A 27957-nucleotide genomic window follows, 5' to 3' on the forward strand; every position below is an offset into this window, starting at 1 on the left:
CTACAATGAGATCAATACACATTTCTTTACATTTAATGTAAATACCAACAGTGGTCACCTATCAACATCATGGAAGAGCACACTTCACAGGTTTCATAATCAAATTTTAAAATAATAACATGTAATAAAAACAAATCACTAAAATACAAAAATGTAATGTACTTATTTACTAAATGGTTAGCTATAAAGATACAATTTTTGCCTTGGAGTTTAAAGCAGTTTCATTTTTTGCCATAGTTACTTTTTCTGATAATATGCTAGAATCACAGTCTTCTCTGTCTTATCTGGATTAAAGGGATTGTCTACATTTTATATGTTTGTTAACTTGAGAACCAAATGTTTTTTTCTTCATGATGATGGAAGCTCTGTAATATAAAACGTCACTGTGCTCATATATTTGAATAATACCGATCACGGTTTTCAAAGTCTCTATGAGCATATCTTGCATAAGTCTTGTTATGTGGGATCCTTCCAAAAGGTTCATGGTCATTGAAACAAGATTCAAAAACTTCATCAACAGCCTTTTTAGCTACTTCTTTGCTGATATTCCTAACAGCCAGGATAGAAAGAGCGGCTCTGTCTCGCACACAAGTCTAAAAAGAAGGAAAAGTATGAGGCTCTAATTTTGTATAAACATTTAATCATGAAATAATACATTTTATCTAATGTCTGAATTAAAATTAATTTCCTCATATTATTTTACTAATTTCTGTCATTCCAAAGAAGAAAACAAAATGAACAAAGATCCATAACACTTAAGGAGTATTTTTAGCTCAACCTAAAATTATTTAGGCATAAGTAAGACCTTCTCTGTTTTCTCATCTTTCCCACTGATATAAGCAGATGTCATTCTCAGAAATTCTTGGCAGTGTCTACCAAACAATATCTCCCAATTTGCAAAATCGCCAAAAAAAAAAAAAAAGTCTATAAGGTCCTGATTGACTTTTTGGTAAAATTTAATTAAATTTAAAATATACTTCACTTCTGTACCTCTCTTTCTTTTCAGTTGACCAATGCTAGATAACTTTTCCTTTGAGAAGGGTAAGTCCTCTCTGGAGGCAACAGGAAACCATACACATATCCACCCAAACTTGGAAAGTACCTTAATTTTTTAGGGGAGTGGAAATTAAATAACTTTTTTTTCCTGATTGTTCTTTACACAGATATTAAAGTTCTAAGATAATAATTTACGTAATGTTTCATAGTAATAGGCTAGAATTTCTCAATACTCTAATTTAAATATTTAAGAAATATAAGGCCCTGCCATTCCAATTCTTGGAGAGCTTTTAATCGATTTATTTCTCCCCAGGCCCAATCTAAAACTCAAAAGAATGGCATTTGACCTTTTCCTAAAAATAATCAAACACTGGTTTGGATGGCTGTGCATCCTGACAACCATCCATTTTCTCTGCATGTTCCCAGTTTTTCATTGGCCTGGTCAGTGTGCTCAAGCTGGAGATACTCACTAACATTGGAATATAGTGTTTCTTAACCTGAATTTTACTAAACGCTGATTTTAAAAAATAAATCCCAGGCATAATGGAACAAGAAAAGGAAGAACCATGTGAAGCCAAAACAACAGTTGCTAAAAAGAGAGGAAATTTCTCCCCTCCAGGGAAAAAAGGTACAAAAATTTGTCTCCTGAAGCCACAGGGTTGGGAGACACAAGTGTAGACCACAGATTTACTTCTTTTCAGACATAATAAATTTCTGTTAAAATAAAGATATGACGATGCAATTTTACAATCAGTAACTGTACTTGCTGTTTCTATTACCTGGGTACATGCTATACAAAAGCAGGGACTCCATTCTCTAAGACTCTTCTCCCTCAGCCAGATTCCTACTACCTCCACATATTTTCTGTCCTATTGCTATTTCTATTTGTTTTCTGCTGCTGCTACCCAATGGTAAAAAGAGGAAAACTTCTCTTTCAAAGACTGTGTGCATCACAAACCTACCACAAAGATAGAAGGTGAATTTAAAAAAAAATCATGCTCTACTTCTTTACTATATCAACTGATTTTTTTAAATTGGAAAAGAATATAAAATTAGCATATTTTTCTAAAAACAGAGTATATGTAACAGTTTTTTTTTTAAGGAATTTTTCAAATTCTATTGACAAGAGCAGATACCCATGAGCTATGCCAGCACATGCTTTAACCACATTATCCTCTTCTCTAGGGGTGTGCTGATGTGTACCCTGCTTCCACCCTCTCCACTGACAGCAGAACACACAGAATTCACCAGAGAAGCAGGGACTCAAGGGCACAGAAAACATGCAGCACAAGACAAGTCACTGGCATATCACTAAGCTGACCTGGCACAGGCTGAACACCTCACTGTCCAGAGTAACCACCCTTTCCAGGCAGGAGGCTTTTCTTCACCCTCCCATTCACTAAGTTCACAATTTCTGAGTAGCTCACTGTGACTTTCCACCCCCCCCTCCAGAATTGAGTTGCTCTCTTCTCCAGAAAACCAAGGGCCTTCCTGTTGTCCTAAGCCTATCTTTTTTCATCTAGTTGGAACTGATATCCTGATGCTCACATACTGCACCAACTGACTCAGCAGGCTCTTACTGTAGAAAATGACTGACCAGCCTTTCTCCTAAATGTGGACATAGGCCCAGGCAGAACTGCTCACATTCATTATCAATCCATGAGTCCTATACTTCCTCTCCCCATGTCCACCTAATACAGATCTCAAAGCCTTTCTAACAGGATAATCTTGCCTTATAGCTCTCTTTTGTTTTTTGTTTTTGTTTTGTTTACACAAATCCCTCTCAGCTAAGCTCATCATACTCAAGTCTGTGCTAAGCCAAAGGTTTTCTATCACATTATATAGCCTTTACAGGTATACTGAGACATAGCCATAACTTGTGCAGCAACACACTCTCTGTTCTGAAAGGGATTACATTTTTTGTCTCCAGAATGCTATGGCAGATTCAAAATAGAAGTCAAGAATTGTTAGAATAACAGTAAGACATGCTGTGATTTCACTTCCATTCCTTATCCACCCCCATCGAAAAGTATCCCAGGTGCAAGATCTTAGCTCCTTTCTTTTTTTTTTGAGATGGAGTCTCGCTCTGCGGCCCAAGCTAGAGTGCAGTGGCATGATCTCGGCTCACTGCAACCTCCATCTCCCAGGTTCAAGCGATTCTCCTGCCTCAGCCTCCTGAGTAGTTGGGACTACACGTGTGCGCCACCATGCTCAGCTAATTTTTTTGTATTTTTAGTAAACACGGGGTTTCACCATGTTGACCACGCTGGTCTCTATCTCCTGACCTCGTGATCCACCCGCCTCAGCCTCCCAAACTGCTAGGAGACATGAGCCACCGCACCAGGCCTCCTTTCATTATTAAAATATCTCACACACTCATTGAGTCACATAGCTTGCCCATAATTATAAAGTAGAACTAAATGCCATCTCCTTTGTTTAAATGGTACATACTTTGTATTCTTTTCACACAGGAAGTTCTTTCAAATTTCAAATACTGAATGTACTTTTCATTTCTTTATTCATTATTTCCACTCGTAACACTCTGGAGGGGAGATGACTTCATGTTAGTTTTTACCTGGTGGTGTTGTTTTAATCCAAAATGTAACCTGAACATTTCATTAATAAGTGAGCAGTCTCCACTAAGGTTAGCAGCTCGAACCTATCACACAGAAGACAAATAAAAAGAAATAAATGCTCATGCTCTATATATCTTTATGATATCAACCAATTTTAAAAAATTAGAAAAGAATATAAAATTAGCATCTTTGTCTGAGAAAAGAGTCTTTGTAAGACTTCTTCTTAAAGGACTTTATAAACTCTATTGACGAGAGCAAATATCTATGAGCTATGCTAGACAATGCCAAATACACTGGAGAGATGGGGAAAACTTCAATCACCTACCAAAGTAAATTTTCTAAACTTATGCTATAGCTTTACTGACAGAACTAATTTCTTTTGGAACCAAAAGTCAGAGAGCTAGACCTCAGAGTTAAACTACACACTCTACAAGATACAAATACTTGTAGAAATTGCCAAAAGTACTTCAAGAAAGCATTCTTGAAATAAACTGAGTTTCAATGTGAGCTTAAAACTGAATGCATTAGTATCTGAGACCTTCCTTCCTTCCTTCCTCCCTCCCTCCCTCCTTCCTTTCTTTCTTTCCTCTGTGGCCCAGGCTGCAGTAAACTCGGCTCGCTGCAGACTCCCTGCTTCCGGCTCCCGTGATTCTCCTGCCCTGGCCTGCGGGCTGCCTGGGATTGCCACAGCGCGTCACCACCCCTCCCTGGTTTTTCTCCTTTGGCTGGAGGCGCGGTTTCGCCATCTCGGCCAGGCTGGTCTCCAGCTCCTGACCTCCAGTGCTCTGCCCGCCTCGGCCTCCCGAGGTGCTGGGACTGCAGACGGAGGCTCGCTCATTTGGTGCTCGGTGTTGCCCGGGCTGGAGTGCAGTGGCGTGGTCTTGGCTCGCTGCAGCCTCCGCCTCCCAGCCGCCTGCCTTGGCCTCCCAGGGTGCTGGGATTGCAGCCTCTGCCCGGCCGCCGCCCTGTCTGGGAGGTGGGGAGCGTCTCTGCCTGGCCGCCCATCGTCTGGGTTATGAGGAGCTCCTCTGCCCGGCCTCCCCATCTGGGAGGTGAGGAGCGCCTCTGCCCGGCCGCCACCCCATCTAGGAAGTGAGGAACGTCTCTGCCCGGACACCCATCGTCTGGGATGTGAGGAGCGACTCTGCGCGGCCGCCCCGTCTGGGAAGTGAGGGGCGCCTCCGCGCGGCCGCCCCGTCTAGGAAGTGAGGGGCGCCTCCGCGCGGCCACCCCGTCTGGGAAGTGAGGGGCGCCTCTGCCTAGCCGCCCCTTCTGGGATGTGAGGGGCGCCTCTGCCCGGCCGCCCCGTCTGGAAAGTGAGGGGCGCCTCTGCCCGGCCGCCCCTTCTGGGATGTGAGGAGCGCCTCTGCCCGGACGCCCCATCTGGGAAGTGAGGAGCGCCTCTGCCCAGCCACCCATCGTCTGGGATGTGAGGAGCGCCTCTGCCCAACCGCCCCGTCCGGGAAGTGAGGAGCCCCTCTGCCCTGCAGCCACCCCGTCTGGGAAGTGAGGAGTGTCTTTGCCCGGCCGCCCCGTCTGGGAAGTGAGGAGCACCTCTGCCTGGCCACCCCGTCTGGGATGTGGGGAGTGCCTCTGCCCGGCCGCCCCGTCTAGGAGGTCTACCACAGAGGCCAGAAGCAATGTGGGGGCCGGATGTGGTGGCTCACGCCTGTAGTCCCAGTACTCTGGGAGGCTGAGGCGGGTTGATCACTTGAGGCTAGGAGCTCGAGATCAGCCTGGCCAACATGGCGAAACATATGAAAAATACAACTGTCAAACCAACCAACGAACCAAGCAACAACAAAACAGGTCTACCCTGAAGTCATACTCTAATTTTTTCTATTTTCCTCCCTTTCTGATCCTTTATCCCACTTTCTTTTTCTTCCTCTTCCTTCTCCTTCTTCTTTGCCAAACAGAGGATTGAGTTATTATCATTGATCCATACAAAGTCCCTCTCTCATTTATTTTCTTTAATTCCCACCCCCCATTTCTATTCCCCGTCTTCCCATGTGCAACCTTCCTAATATGTTTGATATGCATCTTTTTGTTCGTATGTACTTTTAGAAAATGTTTATTGTTTTGTGTGCAAAAAAAAATAAAATAAAATTTTAAAAAAATATATATCTGAGACACTTTGAGAATATGCCCCTCCCAACCCTAGCCCGAATCTCTCTTGGAGCTTCCCTCAAACCTGTATAAGTTCATGACCTTCCTCTAGGGACTTGATTGTCCTATGAAAAATGGAGCAATACAAAACACATAGAATCAAGAACATTCCAAACTGGTCACGCTATAAGCATGACAGCCTGAAATTAGGACATATTTTCAGATTTACTATACTTTAACGAATGAAAAAGTCTTAGAACTACCCACATAGATTCTACAAGCAGCCTGACCACATTTTTGCTAATTCATTGCTAACAGAATGGCCCACTTCTTGTTCCTTCTACAATATTATGGCCTCATTCCTCTGAGGAGCTCAAAGTACTTAACAAACTAACTAGCTAAAAGGCATTAATTCTCACAGTACCCAAGAGAGAGACCTATTTAAAAACTCAGGTTTCAGTCTATTCTCTAAATAATGGGAATTATAATTAGATGCAGGGAGCTACATATTAATTTCAAGAGAAAGGGAAAATAATATAAGTTATAAAGTATAGGCTTGAGATTGAGATTATTTTAATCAACTCTTCAAATAATGACATCCAAGTATATGCATATGCAGAATATGCTCTCTCTAGGAGCATATTCCAAGAGCGATCCAACGTGCTTCGTAATAAATATCTTTTTATGTTGTATTTTTGAAACAAGCATGTTTTACTCTAGGGCAAGCAAGGAGCTCTATGGAAGGCAGCCGGGCAAGCTAGTTAGAAACACTGGTTGTAATCCTGCCTCTGCCACTTACTTACTAACTTTGGAATCTAAACAACTGTCTCACTTTCCACATACGTAAAACAGGGACTATAATAGTATAATATCTATCTCAGTGGGTTATTGTGAAGATTAAATAAGAATCTGTGCAAACAGAACAGTGTTTGGAACATAACCCTCAGTAAATGTTAATTATTATTTTTTTCACATTATAAAATGTATTCCATAGGAAAAAATTAATAGCTTATTAAGGTCAGTCATCACTATTATTAGGACTTACAGGATATAGTTAAGAGAATTCTAAACATACACTTTAAATTTCTCTAGCTGTATATCAAAAATGGTATTCAATGTTAGTTAAAAACAGAAATTCAAGACTAAGGTAGAACTATGACAGTAGGAAAAGGAATACATTTAAATAAATTACACTTGAATAAAATATTGAAGCATAGAGTGTTCTGGAAAAAAATACAATAAAACTTACCTCTGAGCACGCCAAATGTCTGATGTTGGTGAACCAGTCGACATGGGCACGACAATGATCAAATGCATGAATGAGCTCGTGTGTGACCACTCTGTTCATATGGGCCTGATTATGGATATTATTCTGGCACAAAACTATCTAGGAGACACCGAAATAAAAGAAGTTCAGTGATTTCTAAAATCTCCTTTCGCAGACTCGATCTTCTCTCCCACATGACCTCACCTCTCCCCAACAAGCTCACTTGCCTGAAATATCTCTACCCACTCTTCTCCATCGGTCGCACATCTACCCATGGGACAAGTCCCAGTCCTAAGTGTACATGCTCCAATTGCCTCGCCCAGTGACTAACTTCTTCCTTCTCCTCTCTCTGGACTACAGCAGTACTTAGATTAAGGACACATATTTACGCACCATCCTCACTGGGCTGATCATACTAGTCTGTCTCGGACTCCACAGCATTATGGTTAAGAGAGTGGGCTTTGGAATGAAGCATACAGATTCAAATTCCAGCTCCAGCCCTTACTAACTCAGGGACCTTGGGCAAGTTTCTTAATCTCTCTGTACCTCAGTTTCCTCAACTATAAAAAGGAGATAATTAGGGTACCTACCTCATAGAACTGTGAGAATTAAATGAGAATATATGTAAAATACTTCATATCAAGTTTCTGAATGAGCACTGAATGAACAAGGAATGACCACCACTGTCCTCATTTTACTAGAATGAGGGAAAATGCCAGGGAAAACTCCTCAGAAAGACCTTCAGAAAGAAGTGCAAAAAGCCAACAGCACACTGAGCAGGACCCTATAAGAATAAGAAAGACACGAGGGATCCTAATAATAATAGCTGCCATTGATTGTGTACTACTGCCAGACACTGGGATATGTGCCAGATATTTATATACATTCATTCAACATCCATTGATTCAACTAATACTTACTTATTGAGACCTAATAATAGATATAATCTACTGATGGAGATAGAAATTAACCAAATATTTACCAAAATGTTTACATACATGCAATGACAGTTGTCATGAAGAAAAACCCAGGTTGTTATGAGCATATACAATGAGGTTGGGTGCAGTGGCTCATGCCTGTAATCCCAGTACTTTCAGAGGCTGAGGCAGGCAGATTGCTTGAGCCCAGGAGTTTGGGACCAGCCTGGGCAACAGAGCAAAACCCCATCTCTACAAAAAAATAAAAATAAAAATCAGCCAGGCATGGTGGCACATGCCTATAGTCCCAGCTACTTGCGAGGCTGAGGTAGGAGGATCACTTGAGCCCAGGAGGTTGGTGCTGCAGTGAGCCAGGAACACGCCACTGAACTTCAGCCTGGGCAAGAAAGGGAGATCCTGTCTCAAAAAAAAGAAAAAGAAAAGAAAAAGAAAGAATACCTGACCTAGTCTGGAAGTGGGGAAAGGTTTCTCTGTGGAAGGAATGGTTAAACTGGTATCTAATGGATGAATGGAAGTGAAATTTGAGGTGCGGAGGGAAAGGGAGTATTCCAGGCAGAGAGAAAAACCTATGCAAAGCATAGAGGGAGGGTTGACGGAAGAAAATGCTTGAGAAGCTAAAAGGAGAGCCCTAGAGTTGAAGCACAGCAGTGGGGGTGGTAGGCAACAGATACGGCTGGTGAGGTCGGGGGGCCAAATCCCTGAAGACCTTGCCTTTACCCTAAGAGCAATGGGAAGCTCTCAGAATAAAGGGAATGTTGAAACAGAAAACTGCTTTTGTTTTATTTTGCTTTTATCCTTTTAACTATAGTTGGAAGAATAGGCAGGAGATGGCCAAAACTGGATGCAGAGAAATTAGCTGAAGGCTAATATTCTAGGCAAGAGAGAACAGCACTTCAGCTAGAATGGTGGAAGCTGAAAGAGTCATTTAGGAGGTAAATTAGATAAAATTTGGTGATAGAATATGGGGAAGGAATCAGGGGTATCAAAGATGATCCATAAATTTCTGGCTTGACTAATAGGATCGATGGTAGCACCATCCACTGAGATATGCAAAACTAAAAGACTGGGTTGGGTGGGGATGGGGGATGGTAAAAATCACAAATTTGGACTTACACATTTCAAGTCTAAAGTGTCTTTAAGACACTTAAGTAGGCGGGGAGCAGTGGCTCTCGTTTATAATCCCAACACTTTGGGAGGCTGAGGTGGAAGAATCATTTGAGGCCAGGAGTTTAAGAGCAGCCTGGGCAACATAGTGAGACCTCATCTCTACAAAAAATTTTAAAAGTTAGCCGGGTCCAGTGATGCACTCCTGTAGTCCCAACTACTCAGGAGGCTGAGATGGGGGATCGCTTGAGCCCAGGAGTTCAAGGCTGTAGTGAGCCATGATTGCACCACTGCACTCCAGCCTAGGCGACAGAGCAAGGCCCTGTCCCAAAGAAATTTTTTTTCATTAAAAATATAAATAAATAAATAAATAAAAAGATGCTCAAGTAGAGGTGTTAAATGGGCACTTGGATATATGGAATGTGGAGTTCTTAAAAGTGAGCTTTGACCCCAGAAAATTGATGAGACCTCCTTGGCAGAGTACAGAGTAAGAAAAGAAGGGGCTCTATGACCAAGGATTGAGGGACTTCGACATTTAAATGCTAGTAGAGGAAGGTAAGCTAGCAAAGGAGCAACCAGAAGAGTGCTGTATACTAGAAACCAAAGAAAGTGTTTGGCATAACAGCTGAAGTCAAGTGTATACAAACTATATGACCCAGTAATTCTGCTCTTGAGCATATACCTTAGAGAAACTCTTGCACATGTGCACCAGTAGCGAAGGTCAAGAATATTCATAGCAGCATTGTTCATAATAACAAAGTTGGAAACAATCAATATTAAACTGTAGTATAAACACACAACAGAATAAATACTATATAATAGGGAAACTAAATAAACCAGAGAGGTACACACGACAAGAAGAAAAAATCTCACAAATGCTGAAGGTGGAAAGTAAGTTGGAGACTATATACTATACAATTTCATAATACTACAAAATGCTACATAAAACTCAAAGTATAACATGTATAAAGCTCAAAAGCAGGCAACTAAATAACACACTGTTGGATTGTATATGTAGATGGTAAAGCCATTCAGAAAAGCAGGGAATGGTTACCACAGAAGTCATGATAAGGAAGGGAAGAGGACCTGATTCAAGAGGACCACACAGGCTTCTGAAGTCCTAGTAATGTATTTTTTCTCTAGTCTGGGTGGTGGTTATATAGGTGTGCACTTTATTATTACTGAAAGTGTACACATAGGTTTTTTACTCTTCTGTATGAATGAGATACTTCATAATAAAAATTTCCATTTAAAAAAATAGGCCAGGCATGGTGGCTCACGTCTGTAATCCTAGCAGTTTGGGAGGCCAAGGTGGGTGGATGACCTGAGGTCAGGGGTTCAAGACCAGCCTGGCCAATATGGCGAAACCCTGTCTCTACTACAAATACAAAAATTAGCTAGGCATGGTGGCACATGCCTGCAATCCCAGCTATTCAGGAGGCTGAGGCAGGAGAATCACTTGAACCCAGGAGGCAGAGGTTGCAGTGAGCCCATATTGCACCACTGCATTCCAGCCTGGGCAACAGAGTAAGACTCTGTCTCAAAAATAATAATAATTTAAAAAATAATAATAAAATAAAAGGAGAGGGTGCCCAACTGTGTTCAACACTACTGAGAATTAGGATGAAAGTTCAAGATGTGCACTCTGTTTAACTCTGGGGGGACCAAGAAGAGGGTGAATTTATCCAGAGCCATTTTGAGAGCTGTAGGTATTGTGATTACCAGTTTACAAATGAGGAAACTGAGAAGAAGAAAAATAACTTGCCCAAGCCCCACAGATAATAAGCAGGGAAACTAGGATTTGAACTCAAGTCTGACTCCAAAATCTAGACTTCTCATCCTTGTTCTATATTGCCACTTCACATGATTACTGTAAAAATGCTATAAATAACCTAAATACATATAAAATTCTCCAGCAGGAAACAGTTAAGTGTAGTTACATATGAATTATACATTCAAGTGGGAAACAGTTACTTATAACACCATCATTTACCCTCATCACGTGACATTATCTACCGCCTCCAAGACTCTGTCGAAACCCTCTGATGACTTAAAACTAATAATAAAATGTATTGAATGCTTACTATGGGCCAGGCACTAAGATAAGCAACTCTATAAGAGATATCTCATTTAATTCTCATAATCATTCCATAAAATAGATACAGTTGTTGCCCATATTGTACAGATTAGAAAACTCCCCTAATAAAAAATTTTCACAGGCAGTATCACTTCTCACCACGTAAAGGTAAAACCCCTTTCATTTAGCATTCAAAGCCTCCCACCATAGGGCTTACATTTCTTTCCAATCCTATTTTCCCTCATTCCCCACATGTTCCTGCCCTCCAGATAAACTAGACAATATGCCATTCCCTACACATGCCATGCAGTTTCCCAGCATGCACTTTTGCTCATGCTGCCCCTGCTCTGCCCCTAAGGAGGCTTTATATCCTCTAGTTGAATCTGTTGGCATCTTTCAATCAATCACATCACTGTTCCACTGTGGTAACCAAGCCCATCTAAAATGGTTTAGCTTGCCTCATTTTATAATTATCTGTGTTCAAGTCTTATCTTTCCTGTAAGGCTGTAAACTCCTTAAGACATTTTAAGAGAAAACTCCTTAGATTAAGGATAACTAATTCACTTTTTTCGTCCCACATAAAGTCTACCAAACAGAATGCCGAGCATGTGGAAGATGCTCAAAAAATATAAAGAGAGAGGATTAAAGGGAAGGGAACAATTTGGCAATAATGCCTACCTGAGATGTTGAAGCATCAAAACCTCCACTGACATTTCCATTGCAGTCTTCGCAAGAAAAGTGTCTATCTTTGTTAACAGCACTAAAAGGCAAGAATAGATTAAAGAGACAACGTCCAGAAACAGTGTGTATGTGGCAACAGCCCTGGGCCAGGACTCAGGAGACCCTCCACCATATAGTAAATCCCCTCTACTACTAACACATAGGAAACCTTGGGAAAGAAACAACATCTTCAGGACTCTTATCTCACCCGTAAAATAAGGAGATTGTACGCAAAATCCATTCTAGTTCAAATTCTATAGATATGATTCCATAAAACATTTGTTCGCCAAGTGCGGTGGCTCACACCTGTAATCCCAGCACTTTGGGAGGCCAAGGCGGGTGGATCACCTGAGGTCAGGAGTTCAAGACCAGCCTGACCAACATGGAGAACCCCCGTCTCTACTAAAAATACAAAATTAGCCGGGGTGGTAGTGGGCGCCTGTAATCCCAGCTACTCAGGAGGCTGAGGCAGAAGAATCGCTTGAACCCGGGAGGCGGAGGTTGCAGTGAGCCGAGATCGTGCCATTGCACTCCAGCCTGGGCAAAAAAAAAAGGAGCAAAACTCTGTCTCAAAAAAAAAAAAAAAATTTGTTCAACTGATTATGGCCATATTGCAAGTATGCTGGAGTTCCTGCCCTTGGGCCAGAATGTTAAGAACTGGATGTCAGAAGTCACTTCCTTTAAACCCCTCAAAGTTATACAACATCTGCAAGGTTCCTACATAACAAGCCGAGATTTCTTTTCCATTAAAAACAGTGCTCAGGCTGGTGTAGCAGAAAGGCCAGGCTTGGTAATTACTTACAAGAAAATTTTGAGTACTGTCTTTACTAATCACCCAAGGTGAATAGTAAGAGCTAGAAAATGAGCTGGGCTGGCGCAGTGGCTCACACCTGTAATCCCAGCACTTTGGGAGGCCGAGGTGGGTGCATCACTTGAGGACAGTAGTTTGAGACCAGTCTGGTCAACATGGTGAGACCCCATTTCTACTAAAAATATAAAAATTAGCCGGGCATGGTGGCATGTGCCTGTAAACCCAGCTACTTGGGAGACTGAGGCAGAAGAATTGCTTGAACCTGGGAGACAGAGGTTGCAGTGAGCCGAGACAGTGCCACTGCACTCCCGCCTCAACAAGAGTGAGACTGTCTAAAAAAAAAAACCATGAGTTAGGGCAGAAGATGTCCAAAGAGAACAAGGCCTGCCTGGAGACAATGCAGCCAATTACCTCTATTTACCCTACAGAAAAGACTTCGTGACCTCAGAGAAATCCTAAGCAGTTCTCTTAAGAAGAGAACTTGGTTTTTGTTTTCAGCAGCCAGACCTCAGAGCAGCACTTCAAAAAGAGTTACTTACCAACCTGAGTGTTTCATAGCATCAAGCAGAAGTTTGACATACGGATCTAAAAAAGATATTGATTTAATTAAGTAAGCTAATTGGAAAAGTAGCACCAATTAAACTACCCAAATAGCAGTGTAAGATATTATCAAAAAGTAACTCACAGGCCAGATGCAGTGGCTCGTGCCTATAATCCCAGCCCTTTAGGAGGTTGAGGCGGGTGGATCACTTGAGGCCAGGAGTTCAAGCCTAGCCTGACCAACATAGCAAACCCCGTCTCTACTAAAAATACAAAACTTAGCTGGGCATGGTGGCACACGCCTGTAGTCCCAGCTACTTGGGAAGCTGAGGCATGCTAATCGCTTGAACCCAGGAGACAGACATTACAGTGAGCTGAGATCACACCACTGCACTCCAGCCTGGATGATAGAGTGACTCTGTCTCAAAAAAAAAGTAATGTTATCTTAAAATTGGTAAAAATTGACATGAGAGGCCAAGCTTAAATCAACATCAAAGCAAGTTTGTACTGAAATAAAACACTAATCCAAATACCAAGATGGTACTACTAAGCATCTTAGACAATATCAACTATGCTTTTAAAGTTTATTTTTAGTTAAATGATCAAACACATTGTATTATGGTATATACTAAAAGACTGAGGGAATCTAGGGCCACATTCTTAGACGTGAACAACAGCACAGTACCTAGATTTGAGGAAGCCAGTAGCCATACTGTTCTGTCCTGGTCAGATCATACTGGCAACACCATGTCCCATGCTGAGTACTACCACATTCTAAACAGGACCTGCCACTGAAGCTCTTCCACGGGGGATGGTGACTAGGGTACTACAGGACTATTTCCAGTAAGAAGCAAGAAAGGATTTGGAGGGTTGGAAAGGACACAGAAGACTTAACTAGGACCGTAGTACCTTCAAGTATTGAAGGGGTGCCATGTGGGACTAGATTCAGTTAATATTTCTTCAAAGGGCAGAACAAGAACAAAAGTATGGAAGTTACATGTGGCAGATTTCAGCTCAGTATGAGAAAGGATTTTTCTCCAACAATTAAAGCTGATGAAACAATAGACAGTAGATTGAAAAAGCCTCAAGGAACAGGTAACTGTGTTCCAGGAGACGTCTGTAGAGTATCTGGCCAGAAATAGCACAGAGGTTTCCCTGTAAGGGGACAGGGAGGCCTAGACGATTCCTGAGGGCCCTTCCACATCTAAGACTCTATGGGCCCGTGACTACTACAGGAAAGTACAAGGAACGCAAATGCCTCTGATACTAACTTTTCACATAGGCGTCTTGTCTGAGAACATAAATGCACAGCCAATTATATGATGTAACCCAAAAAAAGTGAAAAAGAAACTAAGATTTACAAAAAATGTTGAAGGAAAAAATAGGTGAGAAAAAGAAATGTGAGATGAGAAAGTCAGGTATAGGTTACTGCTTTACCAACCTGCCCCTTGCAAAAGTTTTCACAGTAGAATAATTATTGTTAACAATAAGTATTATTAATTGAGTGAATACCAGGTAGCAGGCACCATATTAGGCACATTATTATTCATGCAACTAGGAGAATTTTACAGAGTTAAAACAGTTTCAAAAGTCTGTAGTCCTTGTACTTAAAAAAAAAAACGCAGGCAGCACCATGGTTTAGTACTTCAAAAAGGACCTGCAGCAATATTTAGAAAAAAAATTGCTTTGGTGAAAAAAAAAAAAAAAAGAGTCTCCCATGAGGCCTGGTTTCCACCACCACGCCCCACCCAGGGATAGGATTTTAAAGCTGCAGGTTGACACTTCAATATCACCAACAGGCCCTCCCAGCCACCCTGCCCTTGGAAGATCAAGGTCCATTGATTCCTACTGGGGCTCATGTTCAGCACCCTGCCTTCCTCACATCCTATCTGTTTCCAGTCTTCCTCCACTGTGTGGCCTTTCCACTATAAAAACAGCTACCATTTATTCAGCTCAGCTCCTGATATGCTGGCACTTTACATTCATAAAATCAATACTTTTTTTTTTTAGACAGGGTCTCGCTCTGTTGCCCAGGCTGGAGTGCCGTGATGCAATCATAGCTCACTGCAGCCTCAGCCTCCTGGGTTCAAGCAAATCTCCTGCCTCTGCCTCCTACATAGCTGGGACTGCAGGCATGAGCCACCACATCCAGCTAATTTTTTTATTTTTTGTAGAGACAGGGTCTCCCTATATTACCCAGGCTGGTCTCAAACATCTGGGGTCAAGCGATCCCCCTGCCTTGGCTCCCCAAAGTGCTGTGATTACAGGCATGAGCCACTGTACCCAGCCCCATAAAATCTATTCTTCACAACAACCCTAAAAGAGGTATTTTTCCCCTTCTCTTTTTTTATAATAAGGATAGTGAGGATCAGAGAAGTTAAGTCACTCTTCACACCTGAGGAAAGGGATCCGCATTTGAACCCACATCTAACTCTGCAGCCCATACTCTTTCCACTCTATTCCACTTTGAAGCACCTTCAAGGCAGGGTGCTAACTCATCTTTCTACTTCCCCCACCAGAACCTGGGAGGCACTCAATACATATTTGTAGAGTAAATACAATATCATCATTCTTTCCCCATTTACCCTTGACTCCCCTTCCTCCTCCTACCTCCCTGAGTCTCTACGAGCAGGTAATTCCAAGAAGGTTGGAAAATCTTTCGGTGGTTGACTTTTGAACTGTGACTGACCAGCTGTGAAATAGTGACCTTGCTTTGGGACAAGTACGTTTAAGACTAATTTTCTAAATGTATCTGAAAGTAAACTTAAGAAGTCTATGTCAACGTAAAGGAATTAAGAAATCTTCTCTAGTGCAATGTCTCTGGGACGGGAGAAAAATTTGTCAATGGGCAGTTGCGTCCCTGTTTAACCCACAGCAGTTCTTAACCTTTGTGGGGTCGTGGGCATCTTTGAGAATATGATGAAACTATTAACTCTCTCCCCCCACCAAAAAAATATGCACTTAGGGCCGGGCGCGGTGACTCACGCCTGTAATCCCAGCACTTTGGGAGGCCGAGGCGGGCAGATCACGAGGTCAGGAGATCAAGACCATCCTGGCTAACACGGTGAAAACCCGTTTCTACTAAAAATACAAAAAATTAGCAGGGCGTGGTGGCGAGCACCTGTAGTCCCAGCTACTCGGGAGGCTGAGGCAGGAGAACGGCGTGAACCCAGTAGGCGGAGCTTGCAGTGAGCAGAGATCGCGCCACTGCACCCCAGCCTGGGCGACAGAGCGAGACTCCGTCTCAAAAAAAAAAAAAAAAAAATGCACTTAGGGGCACATACACACACACGATTTCACAGACCATTTCAGGGATTTCTACGCTCTGAAGCCCATTCATGCATGAAGGCTAAGAACCGCTTCCAAGGAAGGGTAGGTTTGCAAAACTGTTTTTACATTTTTACAGCCTTTGTATGCCTTAATTACATTTTTACATTTTTACAGCCTTTGTGTGCCTTAATTAACCTGGCTGGCACTTTAAATCTCGGCCTCACCCTTACCCTGAAGTCACAGTGTGGCTGCATAACTTATGTAACAAATCGGAGGATCTGTCACAACAGTGAGTGACAAAAAAGGGCAGACAAATTCATTCCACAAGCCAAAAACAGCGACGAAAGGGGTCTCAGCGCCACCTCTAGTGGGGAAACTGAGCCCCAGGCTCCCAACACAGCCCCCATGATGCCCAGTATGCCTAGACTCTGTGCTGAACCTGGTTCATTCAGCCCTGAGGCTGAACCTGCAGCCCCTGGCCAGGTGTTGCCCAGTCCCCACCCGGTCTCAGACCCATTCTGCCGAACCCCGGCCTCCAGGTCATAGCTCCTACTTGTCTCCAGCGTCTTCAGGAGCCTAAGCTGGCACTTCTGGTTGCTGGTGAAGAAGCTGAAGAAGAACCCTTGCTGGGGATTCCCCTGGGCCAGACGCTCGGGGAAGACCTGGCAAGAGACGTGTTGCTGCTGCAGCTGCTCCCCTGCCGCGGGGCCCCGCCCGCGCTCGTCCGGAGCTCCCGCCATACCGCCCGCAGACCTCGCCGCTGCTTCCTCCTGGCTTGGGCGGCCGGAGCGAGACCGGGAAAGGTAACCTCCCTCCCGCCAACCCGACCGCCCAGGCCCTCCCTCCACAGGGAAGAAGGGCAGCCTGGCTGGGCTGAAGACGTTAGGCGGGAGTGGGCTTTGAACCAGAGGGGGAGAGCGGGAGGCGGGGCGAGAGGCGAGGGGCGGGGCGAGAGGCGAGGGGCGGGGTGAGGGCATGGGGCGGGGCGAGGGACGGGGCGCGGGGCCCGATGCTGTTGGGCGGAGCTGGGTCTTGCGACTTCCCTCAAAGGCAACACCACCGCTGCCGCGGGCTTCGCTGCTGCCCTCCCAGTGTGGGTGACATGTCTTTATAAGCGTTGTTCTGCAGCTTCCTGCTGCCTGCTGAGCTGCTAAGGGTGTCCTGCCTCCTCGCAGACACTCCTTCCTCACCTCGGGGCGAATATTGGCCACTAACTGCTCTTGTGCCGCCGAAGGTCTCGGCCATCCTCCCACTCCCTGCCTTCTTCCGGGGCAAGCCAGTTGTCTTCTGTAGCCCGCCACTTTCCCGACCCCTGCTACCCCTCAGATCCACTCTGCCCAAAGATGCCTCTGGCCTTATTAAATGTAGTGTTTTTCAGAAACGTTTTTAAACTATAAAGAATGACTAGTCACATCAAAATCCTCAAAATGTAGGACCAACTACATTTTTTCTTCCCAACTGTACCCATTCGTTTACCCTACTTTTCTGCCCCCTCCCCCCCCCCATAACAAAGCGCACCCGGTTTACTTCTACCTCTCAGCCTCAACTCATACTGTTATTTCCATCTTTAAGCTCCTTGCCTCAGCCCCTATGATTGGGGCCCAGGTCAAATCTGCCTACTCCACAGGGCATTCCCAGATACCTTAATCAAAATTAATGTCTCCTGATCTCCCAATGTACAGAGTACTTAGTACCTGTTAATCATTTTCATCGTAGCCTGCCAGGTTTTATCCAATTTGTGTGTTTCTCTTTTCCTACTAAATTATTCCACTCAGCTCACACATTTATTCAGCACCTACTATGATGGGCCAGGCAAGGTGTTAAGAGACTGAGGAAACACATGACTAAGAAAATTGGTAAAGATGAAGAGAAGCATGTGGTTTATGTAAGAAACATATCTGAATAATATAGGCTCACCAGGCCTTTAGGGTTATGAACAGTGCTTTATGTGTCATTGATGCTCAATATCTAAATTGAGTGGGATGCTAGGATAGTCATTCATTTGGAATATTATAAAAATACAAACAACTCCTATGTACATAGACTATTAAAGCCAGAAGTCAAAAAAAAAAGTAACTACTTTTTAATTAAACTCACCTTGGATACATTATTTCTAATCCTCACTACAACCCTGCAAAGTAAGTATTATCTCTAATTTGCAGATAAAGTGGCCTCAGCAAAATTCAGTAATTTATCTAGGACCACACAACTAGCTTTCAATCCAGTTATAAAACTAAAACACACATATGGAAAACTAAGCCATTACAATTCAGTGTGATTAGTTTGGAATACTGAAGGCAGGCTAGATATGCCTAGAAATGGACCATAGCCTATACACATTTGAAATACTATTTGGATTTTTTTTCATGCTTTCTTTTTTTATACATAGATTCAGGTGGTTTATGTGTAGGTTTATTATACAGATATATTGTGTAGTGGTGAGGTCTGGGCTTCTAGTGTACCCATCACCCAAACAGTGAACATTGTACCCAATAGTTTATTTTTCAACCCTCACCCTTCACCTCCCACTCTCCCCACTTTTGGAGTCCCCAGTGTCTATTATTCCCCTCTGTATGTCCACGTGCACCCAATCTTTAGCTTCCACTTATAAGTGAGAACATGGGGTGTTTGATTTCCTGCTTCTGAGTTATTTCACTTAGGATAATGGCCCCCAGCTCCATCCATGTTGCTGCAAAAGACATGATTTCATTATTTTTATGGCTGCATAGTATTCCATGTTGTATGCATACCACTTCCTTTTTCTTTAACCATCTGTTGGCGGACACTTAGGTTGATGCTTGATTCTGTCTTTGTCTTTTTGTCATAACAATTTCTTTTTTTTTTTCTTTTTCAGAGACAGGTTCTTGTTCTGTCACCCAGGCTGGAGTGCAGTGGTGTAATCAGAGCTCACCACAGCCTTGAATTCTTGGGCTTAAGCAATCCTACCACCTCAGTCTCTTCAGTAGCTAGAACTACTGGCATGCACCATCATATCTGGTTAACTTTTTAATTTTTTGTAGAGATGGAGGTTTTTTGCTATATTGCTCAGGCTGGTCTCAAACTCCTGGCATCAAGTGATCCTCCTGCCTCAGCCTCCCAAAGCTCTAGGATTACAAGCATGAGCCACCACACCCAGTCACAATTTGTTTTCCTTTGGGTAGCCAGTAGTGGGTTGCTGGGTCAAATGGTAGTTCTATTTTTAGTTCTTTGAGAAATCTCCATACTAGTTTCCACAGAGGTTGTACTAATTTACAATCCCACCAGCAGTGTATAGGCAATCTCTTTTTTCTGAATTCTCATCAATATCGGGTTGTTTTTTGACTTTTTAATAATAGTCATTCTGACTGGTGCGAGATGGTATCTCACCGTAGTTTTAATCTGCATTTCTCTAATGATCAGTGATGTTGAGAATTTTATCATGTTTATTAGCCACTTGTATGTCTTCTTTTGAGAAATGTCTATTCCTGTCTTTTGCCCACTTTTGAATAGGGTTATTTAGTTTTTTCCGGTTGAGTTCCTTGTAGATTCTGGATATTAGTCCTTTGTTGGATGCACAGTTTGTAAATATGTTCTTCCATTCTGTAGGTAATTTGATTATTTATCTTACTATGCAGACGCTTTTTAGCTTAATGAAACTCATTTGTCTGTTTTTGTTTTTGTTGCATTTGCTTTTGAGGGCTTGCTCATAAATTATTTGCCTAGGTCAATGTCCACAAGAGTTTTTCCTAGGTTTTCTTCTAGGGTTTTTATTGTTTCAGGTCTTAAATTTAACTCTAATCCATCTTGAGTTAGTTTTGGTATATGGTGAAAGAAAGTTTCATTCCTCTGCATGTCTATCCACTTTGTCTAGCACCATTTATTAAATAGAGTGTCTTTTCCCATTATATATTTTTGCTGTCCTTGTCTAAGATCAGTTGGTTGTAGGTATGTGGCTTTATTTCTGGATACTATTTGCAATACCCTTCAGCTACAGGAATAAGTAAAAAAGTACAAACCAAAAGCTGCAACATTTCCTTACTAAATTAGCTAAAACTCTTTCAATACTCATTGTTGAAGAAACAGACAGAAAAAAAATTCATACCACAGTATCAATGGTTGTCTAGGTATTGGAATTTTTTTGTTACATTCTCCTGAAATTTTCTAATGTTCCTCAATAAGCATGTATTACCTTTATAATCAGAAAAATAAACTTTAAAAAATCAAGTGGGCTTTGGATGCCATGTGTAACTTCATCTGTATACAGTATAAAGACATAGGTATGGAATAAAAACACATTAAAGAAGAGATAATGAAGTGCAAATACAAATGAGTTTTAAAAAGAAAAAGAATTACCACAAAGAAATTAGAGCAAGGGCAAAGATTTAGCTATAAGGATTTTCATTTCTCCATTGCAGCACTAATTGAGAGCAAAAACGGCCAGGCCAGTGGCATGTAATCATAGCTACTTGGGAGGCTGAGGCAGGAGACCTGCCTGAGCCCAGAAGTTCAAGACCAGCCTGTGTGATACAGCAAGACACCTCCTCCTCAAAAAAAAGGGGTGGCGGGAAAAGACATCAATTGTTTAAATATCCAACAAGAGATATAATGGAATAAATACAACCATGTTAAGTGTCTGTTTTAAACAAAATATGTTCATTAAAAGTTTTTGAGTGTTTTGGGTTTTTTTTGAGCCAGAGTCTTACTCTGTTGCCCAGGCTGGAGTGCAGTGGCACCATCCCAGCTCACTGCAACCTCTGCCTCCCGGGTTCAAGCGATTCTCCTGCCTCAGTGAGCCAGGATTGCGCCACTGCACTCCAGCCTGGGCAACAGAGCGAGACAACAGCTCGAAAAAAAAAAAAAATTCAGGCCAGGCACGGGTGGCTCATGCCTATAATCCCAGCACTTTGGGAGACCGAGGAGGGCAGATCCCTAGACCAGCCTGACCAACATGGTGAAACCTCATCTCTACTAAAAATACAAAAATTATCTGGGTGTGGTGGCGCCGCCTATAATCCCAAGCTACTCAGGAGACTGAGGCAGGAGAATTGCTTGAGCCCAGGTGGCAGAGAGGTTGCAGTAAGCCGAGATCAGGCCACTACACTCCAGCCTGGGCGACACAGTGAAAATTTGTCTCAAAAACAAAAAAAAAAGTTTTTTAAGTTCCAAACTAGCATATACAGCATAATTCCATTTTGAATTTTTACTTACTATAATTCATAGAAAGCGTCTGGAAGACTCCTACAAAGTATTCACACTGGTTGTCTTTAAGTGGGTAGGATTTGGAGTGGGTAGGATTTTGTGTTTTGGGGGGTTTTTTGGCCTTCATGTTCTAAAGCAAAAATAATTGCTTTTTTATGGGAACTAAATTAAAATTGTATAAATCTATCACAGTAACAAATAAATTACATATAATTGTAAAGAGTTTACCACCTTTCAGCTGTGAAAGTTGATCATATAAATCGGGTCACTTTTGTCATACCAATTAAAGAGTGGAGAGGCCAGAGGGAAAAAACATTCAGGTCATAAATATCACTTGAAAAAATATAATTCTCTACAGGCCTGGCTGCTGAAACTGCCTGCTAACACTTAAAACCAATTTAATCTAAAGGCTACTAAGACAGCCTGCTACAATTCTAAGACTAATTTTACCCACCACTGTCACTCAGCAGTTTGCCAACCCCACCAAAACATTAATAGTGCCAATAAGCTCTCTTGAAGACCAATACGTAACATTTCTCCTTCTTATAAAATCTCTAACCTCTCCACTCTTCAGACATCCCGAAGACCCCCCCAGTCTACATATTTGCCCCAAATTACCATTTTCTTCCCAAATGAAGCATTCTAATTTCAAAGATTCATCTCTATATTCTGACTTCACAGCTTTTAACACTTAATGCTGTTTTTTAGTTGACAAATAAAAATTATATTATAGTATACAACGTTTTGAAATATATATACATTGTGGAATGGTTAAATAAAGCTAACGTATGAACCCTTCGGCTTTTTAAAAACTAACGTCCAATTCATCCAATTCCGTGAGAGTAAAGCCTTTGCTTAGCTTTCCAGTCCTGTTAAACGGGGGGAAACAACAAAAGGGTCCCCAGGACCCTGCCCAACAATACGCCACACTCTGTCTAGCAAAGCCACACAGCCAGAAAAAGCCAGGTGACTGGCAGGCAGATACTTCCGGAAGAAGTCGGCCCTCCGAGCCCGGAAGTGAAGCCACAAGACGCACAGGGTTCTGGGAGGAGTTACGGAGGCGGGATTGTGGTTGCTGGCTGTTACCAGGACAACCGGAGGCGATTGACCGTTATCTGCGGTTTGGAGCCGTTAGCGGGAGAGGCAGAGATGTTCAGAGGTCTTTTAGGATGTGCTAAAGGGTCGTGAGGGCTCTCTTAAGATTTTCTTCACAAAAGGTTATCCAGTTGTGCCCCGCGGCCCAGCCGCTGGCCCCGGGGATCTGAGTCGTACCCTATTGTTTTTCTCTGAGTCAGTCTTAAGGTGAAATGAAGTGTGGCCTAGTGGCTCCTCACTGTCGCTTCTCTAGTTTTCTGCCTCCTTTTAGAAAATTTAAGTTAAGAATTTCTAATATACATCGGGATGTGTTCTAATGCGCTTGTTTTTAAAATTGTGGAAATTTTTAAAAGAAAATCTCACCAGTCATCCAGCTACCCAGAAGTAACAACATTTTCATGCATTACCTATTAATTATTTTCTCTGCATATTTTTTCATGGTTGGGATAATTTAGGGAAAACCATTTGGTGTCCTGCATATATGGATGAATACAATATAATTTTGGTATTAATGTCATAGCAACAAAGAAGGCATTGAAGACTTTAAATCTGTTTACAGTGAATTGAAAAGACAGGAAAAGGGGACACAGCATGTGAAGACAATTCTTTCAAGAAGTTTGGCTGTCAAGGAAATAGAGAATGTGAGTGGCCAAAGCAGAATGACAGGTGAAAGAAAGAAATTGGGAGCCAGACAATACAGCCCGACAGTTTACGCCTGTATTGATGTCCCACCTCTTTCACAAAAGATTGAGTATGCTTGGGGAAAAAAAATACACACTATTATAGGAGAAAATGATGAAGAGGAACTGAGGCAAAAGTAATTGGAAAACAAAATAAAGCCAGGGGTATATTAATACCCCACAACTTCACACCAAAAGGTCCCTGTAATTACTAGAGGGGTGCCACAAATTGGGCTCTAAGGTTCCTAGCAACTAAACCAAAGGGAAAATATAAGTTTAACATGATCCATATGAGGGAGGGGGCCTAATGGCATATTATAGAATCCTGTTACACATTAGCTGTATGAAATTGATTGGGTAATGTAAGCTCTTTAGACCTAATTTCTCCATCTCTTAAAGAGTGGGGAGAGGAAGAAGGAAACTGTTAGACGAGTTGATATTTTAATATCTCTTCCACTACTGACAGTCTATGATCGTATAGGCCAGAGATGGCAAACTCAGATGCCTAAATGAGGGACTAAGAAAGTTTCATAAGTGAGGAAATAGACTGAATGTGACAAAAGCAAGGAGAGATAGAGATTAGAATGTTAGAGTTGATTGAGCTGTCCCATCTAAAACTCCAGCCAATTCTCGCAAAAATAAGGACTCAGTGTTGCTAGATGTTCTGATTTTTCAGGAGAAACAGGAAAATCATATTTTTAATAATATTATACAAAACAAAACACCTCTACTAGCTAGATACAATTCATGGGTCACTAATTTTCAACCTCTGCTATAGGTGAAAGGACATCAACAAGAGGGATAATTGCTTGAATTAAAGAATTAAATATGAAGAAAGAGGAAGAAGTCAAAAAGAATACCAAGATTTCCCCTTGGTAATAAGAAGGAGTTAGTAACATTGATACTAAAATCAGCAGAAGGTTTGGGGAGAGAAGGTGCTTTATTGTGAGTTTCTTGAACATGGGGCAAACTTATTCATGTGTATCCATAGCAAATGAATCCAATTCAGCTGCTGGATATGAGAAATCTGTGGGATTTATCAGGGGAAAGGGTGCAGGAATGTAGGTCAGGAGTTTGGGGAAAGAAGATGAAAAAGGAGTTTAAGATGTAAGATTCATTCTTTCAATAAAGTTTTATTGATTATATATCACAATATGTATTTTCACAAGACTCTCAACTGTCTGAGGGCAGAAAGCACGGTTTTTTGTTAACCAATTATCCAGCTCCTAGCACAATACATAGTCTGTGCTTACGTATGTTGAATAAACAAATGAAAAAATACAAAACACTGTGCTTTACAGTATAGGAGATGCAGAGTTGAATTAGAAAATCTTAAGGGAACAAGAAACACTGGGGTCTACTTGAGGGTGAAGGGTGGGAGCATGGAGAGGAGCAGAAAAAATAACTATTGGTACTAGGCTTAATACATGGGTGATGAAATAACCTTTACAACAAACCTTCACGTGTACCCCCAAACCTAAAATAAAAGTTTAAAAAGAAGAAAATCTTCTTAAAGAAGTTTATAGAGCAGGGGCCCCATCTCCTTAAAAAAAAAAAAAAAAAGAAAAAGGAAAAGCGACTTTATAGGCCAAAAAGTAGGACAAGTCTTACACATAAGGAGCTAACGCAAGTTTTAAAGTAGTGCCATTTAAAAAAAAAAAAAAAGTACCATAGGATTCAGAAGAGAAAGATCTTTTTAGAAGAAGTTAAGAAGTTAAGCTCTGTCTTTCTAGATAGTGGACAGTTAAGATTAGATCACACAGGTGTTGGGAGAGGAACTGATCAGAAGCAGTTAAATAGAAGATGTAGGCTGGGTGCGGTAGCTCACGCCTGTAATCCCAGCACTTTGGGAGGCTGAGGTACGTGGATCACTTGAGGTCAGGAGTTTGAGACCAGCCTGGCCAACATGACAAAACCCCATCTCTACCAAAAATACAAAAATTAGCTGGGTGTGGTGGCGCACACCTGTAATCCCAGCTACATGGGAGGCTGAGGCAAGAGAATCACTTGAGCAGGGGAGGCAGCCACTGCCCTCCAGCCCAGGCAGCAAAGTGAGACTCTGTCTCAAAAAAAAAAAAAAAAAAAAAAAAGTGTATACCCTTCTTTTGAAAGTATTTGAAACTGCCAAAAAAAAAAAAAAGAGTGAATAGTGAAACAGTTTGAAGCCAGAACCTTGAGAATCACCCACATATAAAGAAGGTGAAGAAGAAAAACCAACAAAGTAAGCAGAGAAAAAGTCATCAGAAAGCTAAGAGAAGCATCAGGAGAGTGGGTTTCACAGGAACTAAGATTCCAGGTTTCAAGAAGGAAAGTTCAGTCAGTACTGTCAAATACTACAGAGACGGCAAGCCATCAAGGAGGGTCCAAGTTCATTGGATTTGATGATTAAGGAAATCATTGATGACTTTAAACAATTGGCCAATGAATATAAGAAGACGAGCTGTAAAAAGCAGTAGAATTAAGAGGCTTGTTGATTTGTTTAGGGAGGTGGGGAATGGGGTTCCTTAGGAGCAGGGGAAAAAAATAGAAGATTAAGCTGCAAAACAGGACAAATTTAGGCCGGGCGCGGTGGCTCACACTTGTAATCCCAGCACTTTGGGAGGCCGAGGCGGGTGGATCACGAGGTCAGGAGATCGAAACCGCGGTGAAACCCCGTCTCTACTAAAAATACAAAAAAAAAAATTAGCCGGGCGTGGTGGCGGGCGCCTGTAGTCCCAGCTCGGAGAGGCTGAGGCAGGAGAATGGTGTGAACCCGGGAGGCGGAGCTTGCAGTGAGCCGAGATTGCGCCACTGCACTCCAGCCTGGGCGACAGAAGGAGACTCTGTCTCAAAAAAAAAAAACAGGACAAATTTATGAAGCAAGATTTTGGAGAATCTAAGCAGTGATGAGATCAAGAAATGAAGGAAGAGTAACATCAAGAATAAGCATAATTCTAACAAATATTGTTCAATTACAAGTAACTTTTCAATGTCTATCATCATGTTTTCCTACCCAATGGCCTGGTTTCTTTTCACCTTTAGCCCTAAAATAACTTCATAATCTAAAAAATAGTATTAGAACTTCGACTTAGTAATATTTCCTAGTGTTGCTTTTAAATCCTCTTTTCATAAACAGATATTATCAGCAGGTTGTGGTGGCTCACACCTGTAATCTTAGCACTTTGGGAGGCCAAGGCAGGCAGATCACCTTAGGTCAGGAGTTCAAGATCAGCCTGGCCAACATGGTGAAACCATGTCTCTACCAAAAATATAAAAATTAGCTGAGTGTGGTGACAGGCGCCTGTAATCCCAGCTACTCGGGAGGCTGAGGCAGGAAAATCACTTGAACCCAGGAGGCAGAGGTTGCAGTGAGCCGAGATCGCACCTCTGCACTCCAGCCTGGGCGACAGAGCAAGACTCCATCTAATAAATAAATAAGTAAATAAATAGGTATTATGGTGTATAATTCCTGATTTTTCGGTTGCTCCACCTCCCTTTCAGGAAACCACCACTCAACAGCCTTAGCTGGTTCAAGTGAAGCTGATTCCCAACTCCCCACACTGCCCCCATTCCTACACTTGATTCAAACCTGACCAATGAGAACCATCATTGGTACTTTTGCTGGCACTATTTATTTTTATATATATATATATATATATATATATTTTTTGAGACGGAGTTTCACGCTTGTTGCCCAGGCCGGAGTGCAATGGCACAATCTTGGCTCACCACAATCTCGGCTCACCGCAACCTCCACCTCCCAGGTTCAAATGATTCTCCTGCCTCAGCCTCCCAAGTAGCTGAGATTACAGGCATGCACCACCACACCCAGCTAATTTTTTATTTTTAGTAAAGACAGGGTTAATCCATGTTGGTCAGGCTGGTCTCGAACTCCCAACCTCAGGTGATCCACCCACCTCAGCCTCCCAAAGTGCTGGGATTACAGGCGTGAGCCACCACACCCGGCCTGCTGGCACTATGAAAAAAAAAAAAAAAAAACTCTCTCCCTCTGATGTTATATTGCAGGTGCTAAAGACTATACAGACACAGAGCAGACAGGCCACCTTTGCAACCACATGGAGGTTTGTCTAATATTGAAGCTAAAGAAGCTAAGCTGGAAGACAGAGAGACCAAGTCCTGATGACATTGTTTGAACCCAGAGATCCAGACATGCCTGAAAACTAGTTTTACCACTGGACTTATCCGTTGAATGAGCCAATAAACTCTCTTTTATACTTAACCTTGGGTTTTACCTAGATTTTTGTCATTTACAGTTCAAAATATTCTAATATAGAAGTATACATCATTAAATCAACATTATTTCTTTTTTTCTCTGTCTTATTTTAAATGTAACTCTATAAGGTACTCTCAAAGTATTCTACAGTCTCACTAAGTTAATCTGCGAATTTGGTAAAATTCCAATATTAGTCCCAAAAGTATTTTAAGAGCTTGTTTTTGTTGTTTGCTTGTTTGGGACTAAACAGAATTACTCCAAAATTCATTGAGAGAAAAAAAAATGAAAAAAAAACAAGAAAATAGAATTCATAAAGGGAAATTGTATTATGTAATAAAGCATAAAACAAGAATAATAAACATAGAGTGGTAATGGAATAAATAAAC

At 42.0% G+C, this 27957-nt stretch overlaps 1 protein-coding gene across 5 annotated transcripts; it reads right to left on the reverse strand.

Moving 5' to 3' along the window:
- Window positions 1–11: 11 nt before the first annotated feature.
- ATP23 (ATP23 metallopeptidase and ATP synthase assembly factor homolog) lies at window positions 12–17344 on the reverse strand. Of its 5 annotated transcripts, XM_055248390.2 has the most exons (7): window positions 17159–17301; window positions 16959–17067; window positions 13135–13180; window positions 11743–11824; window positions 6928–7065; window positions 3572–3655; window positions 12–593 (listed from the first exon to the last, which is right to left on the reverse strand). In XM_055248390.2, exons 3-7 carry the CDS (start codon window positions 13149–13151, stop codon window positions 390–392), a joined length of 525 nt encoding a protein of 174 aa, XP_055104365.1. In that variant the 5' UTR covers window positions 13152–13180; window positions 16959–17067; window positions 17159–17301; the 3' UTR covers window positions 12–389. The 5 variants fall into 5 exon arrangements, with proteins under 5 accessions (XP_055104365.1, XP_055104367.1, XP_055104366.1 ...); XM_055248392.2 differs by having other exon boundaries at window positions 16959–17344; XM_055248391.2 differs by lacking the exon at window positions 13135–13180.
- Between the last annotated feature and the right edge of the window lie 10613 nt (window positions 17345–27957).

Source organism: Symphalangus syndactylus, chromosome 17 (assembly GCF_028878055.3).
Source record: "Symphalangus syndactylus isolate Jambi chromosome 17, NHGRI_mSymSyn1-v2.1_pri, whole genome shotgun sequence".
In the NCBI taxonomy this organism is placed as follows: Eukaryota; Metazoa; Chordata; class Mammalia; order Primates; family Hylobatidae; genus Symphalangus; species Symphalangus syndactylus.

Coding starts and splice junctions, on each gene's coding strand:
- ATP23 (XM_055248392.2), bottom strand. CDS start 17,145: ATGGCGGGAGCTCCGGACGAGCGCGGGCGGGGCCCCGCGGCAGGGGAG. Junction 13,181..16,958: donor CCTGAAGACGCTGGAGACAA/GTAGGAGCTATG, acceptor TATCTTTTTTAG/ATCCGTATGTCAAACTTCTG. Junction 11,825..13,134: donor GCTATGAAACACTCAGGTTG/GTAAGTAACTCT, acceptor CTTGCCTTTTAG/TGCTGTTAACAAAGATAGAC.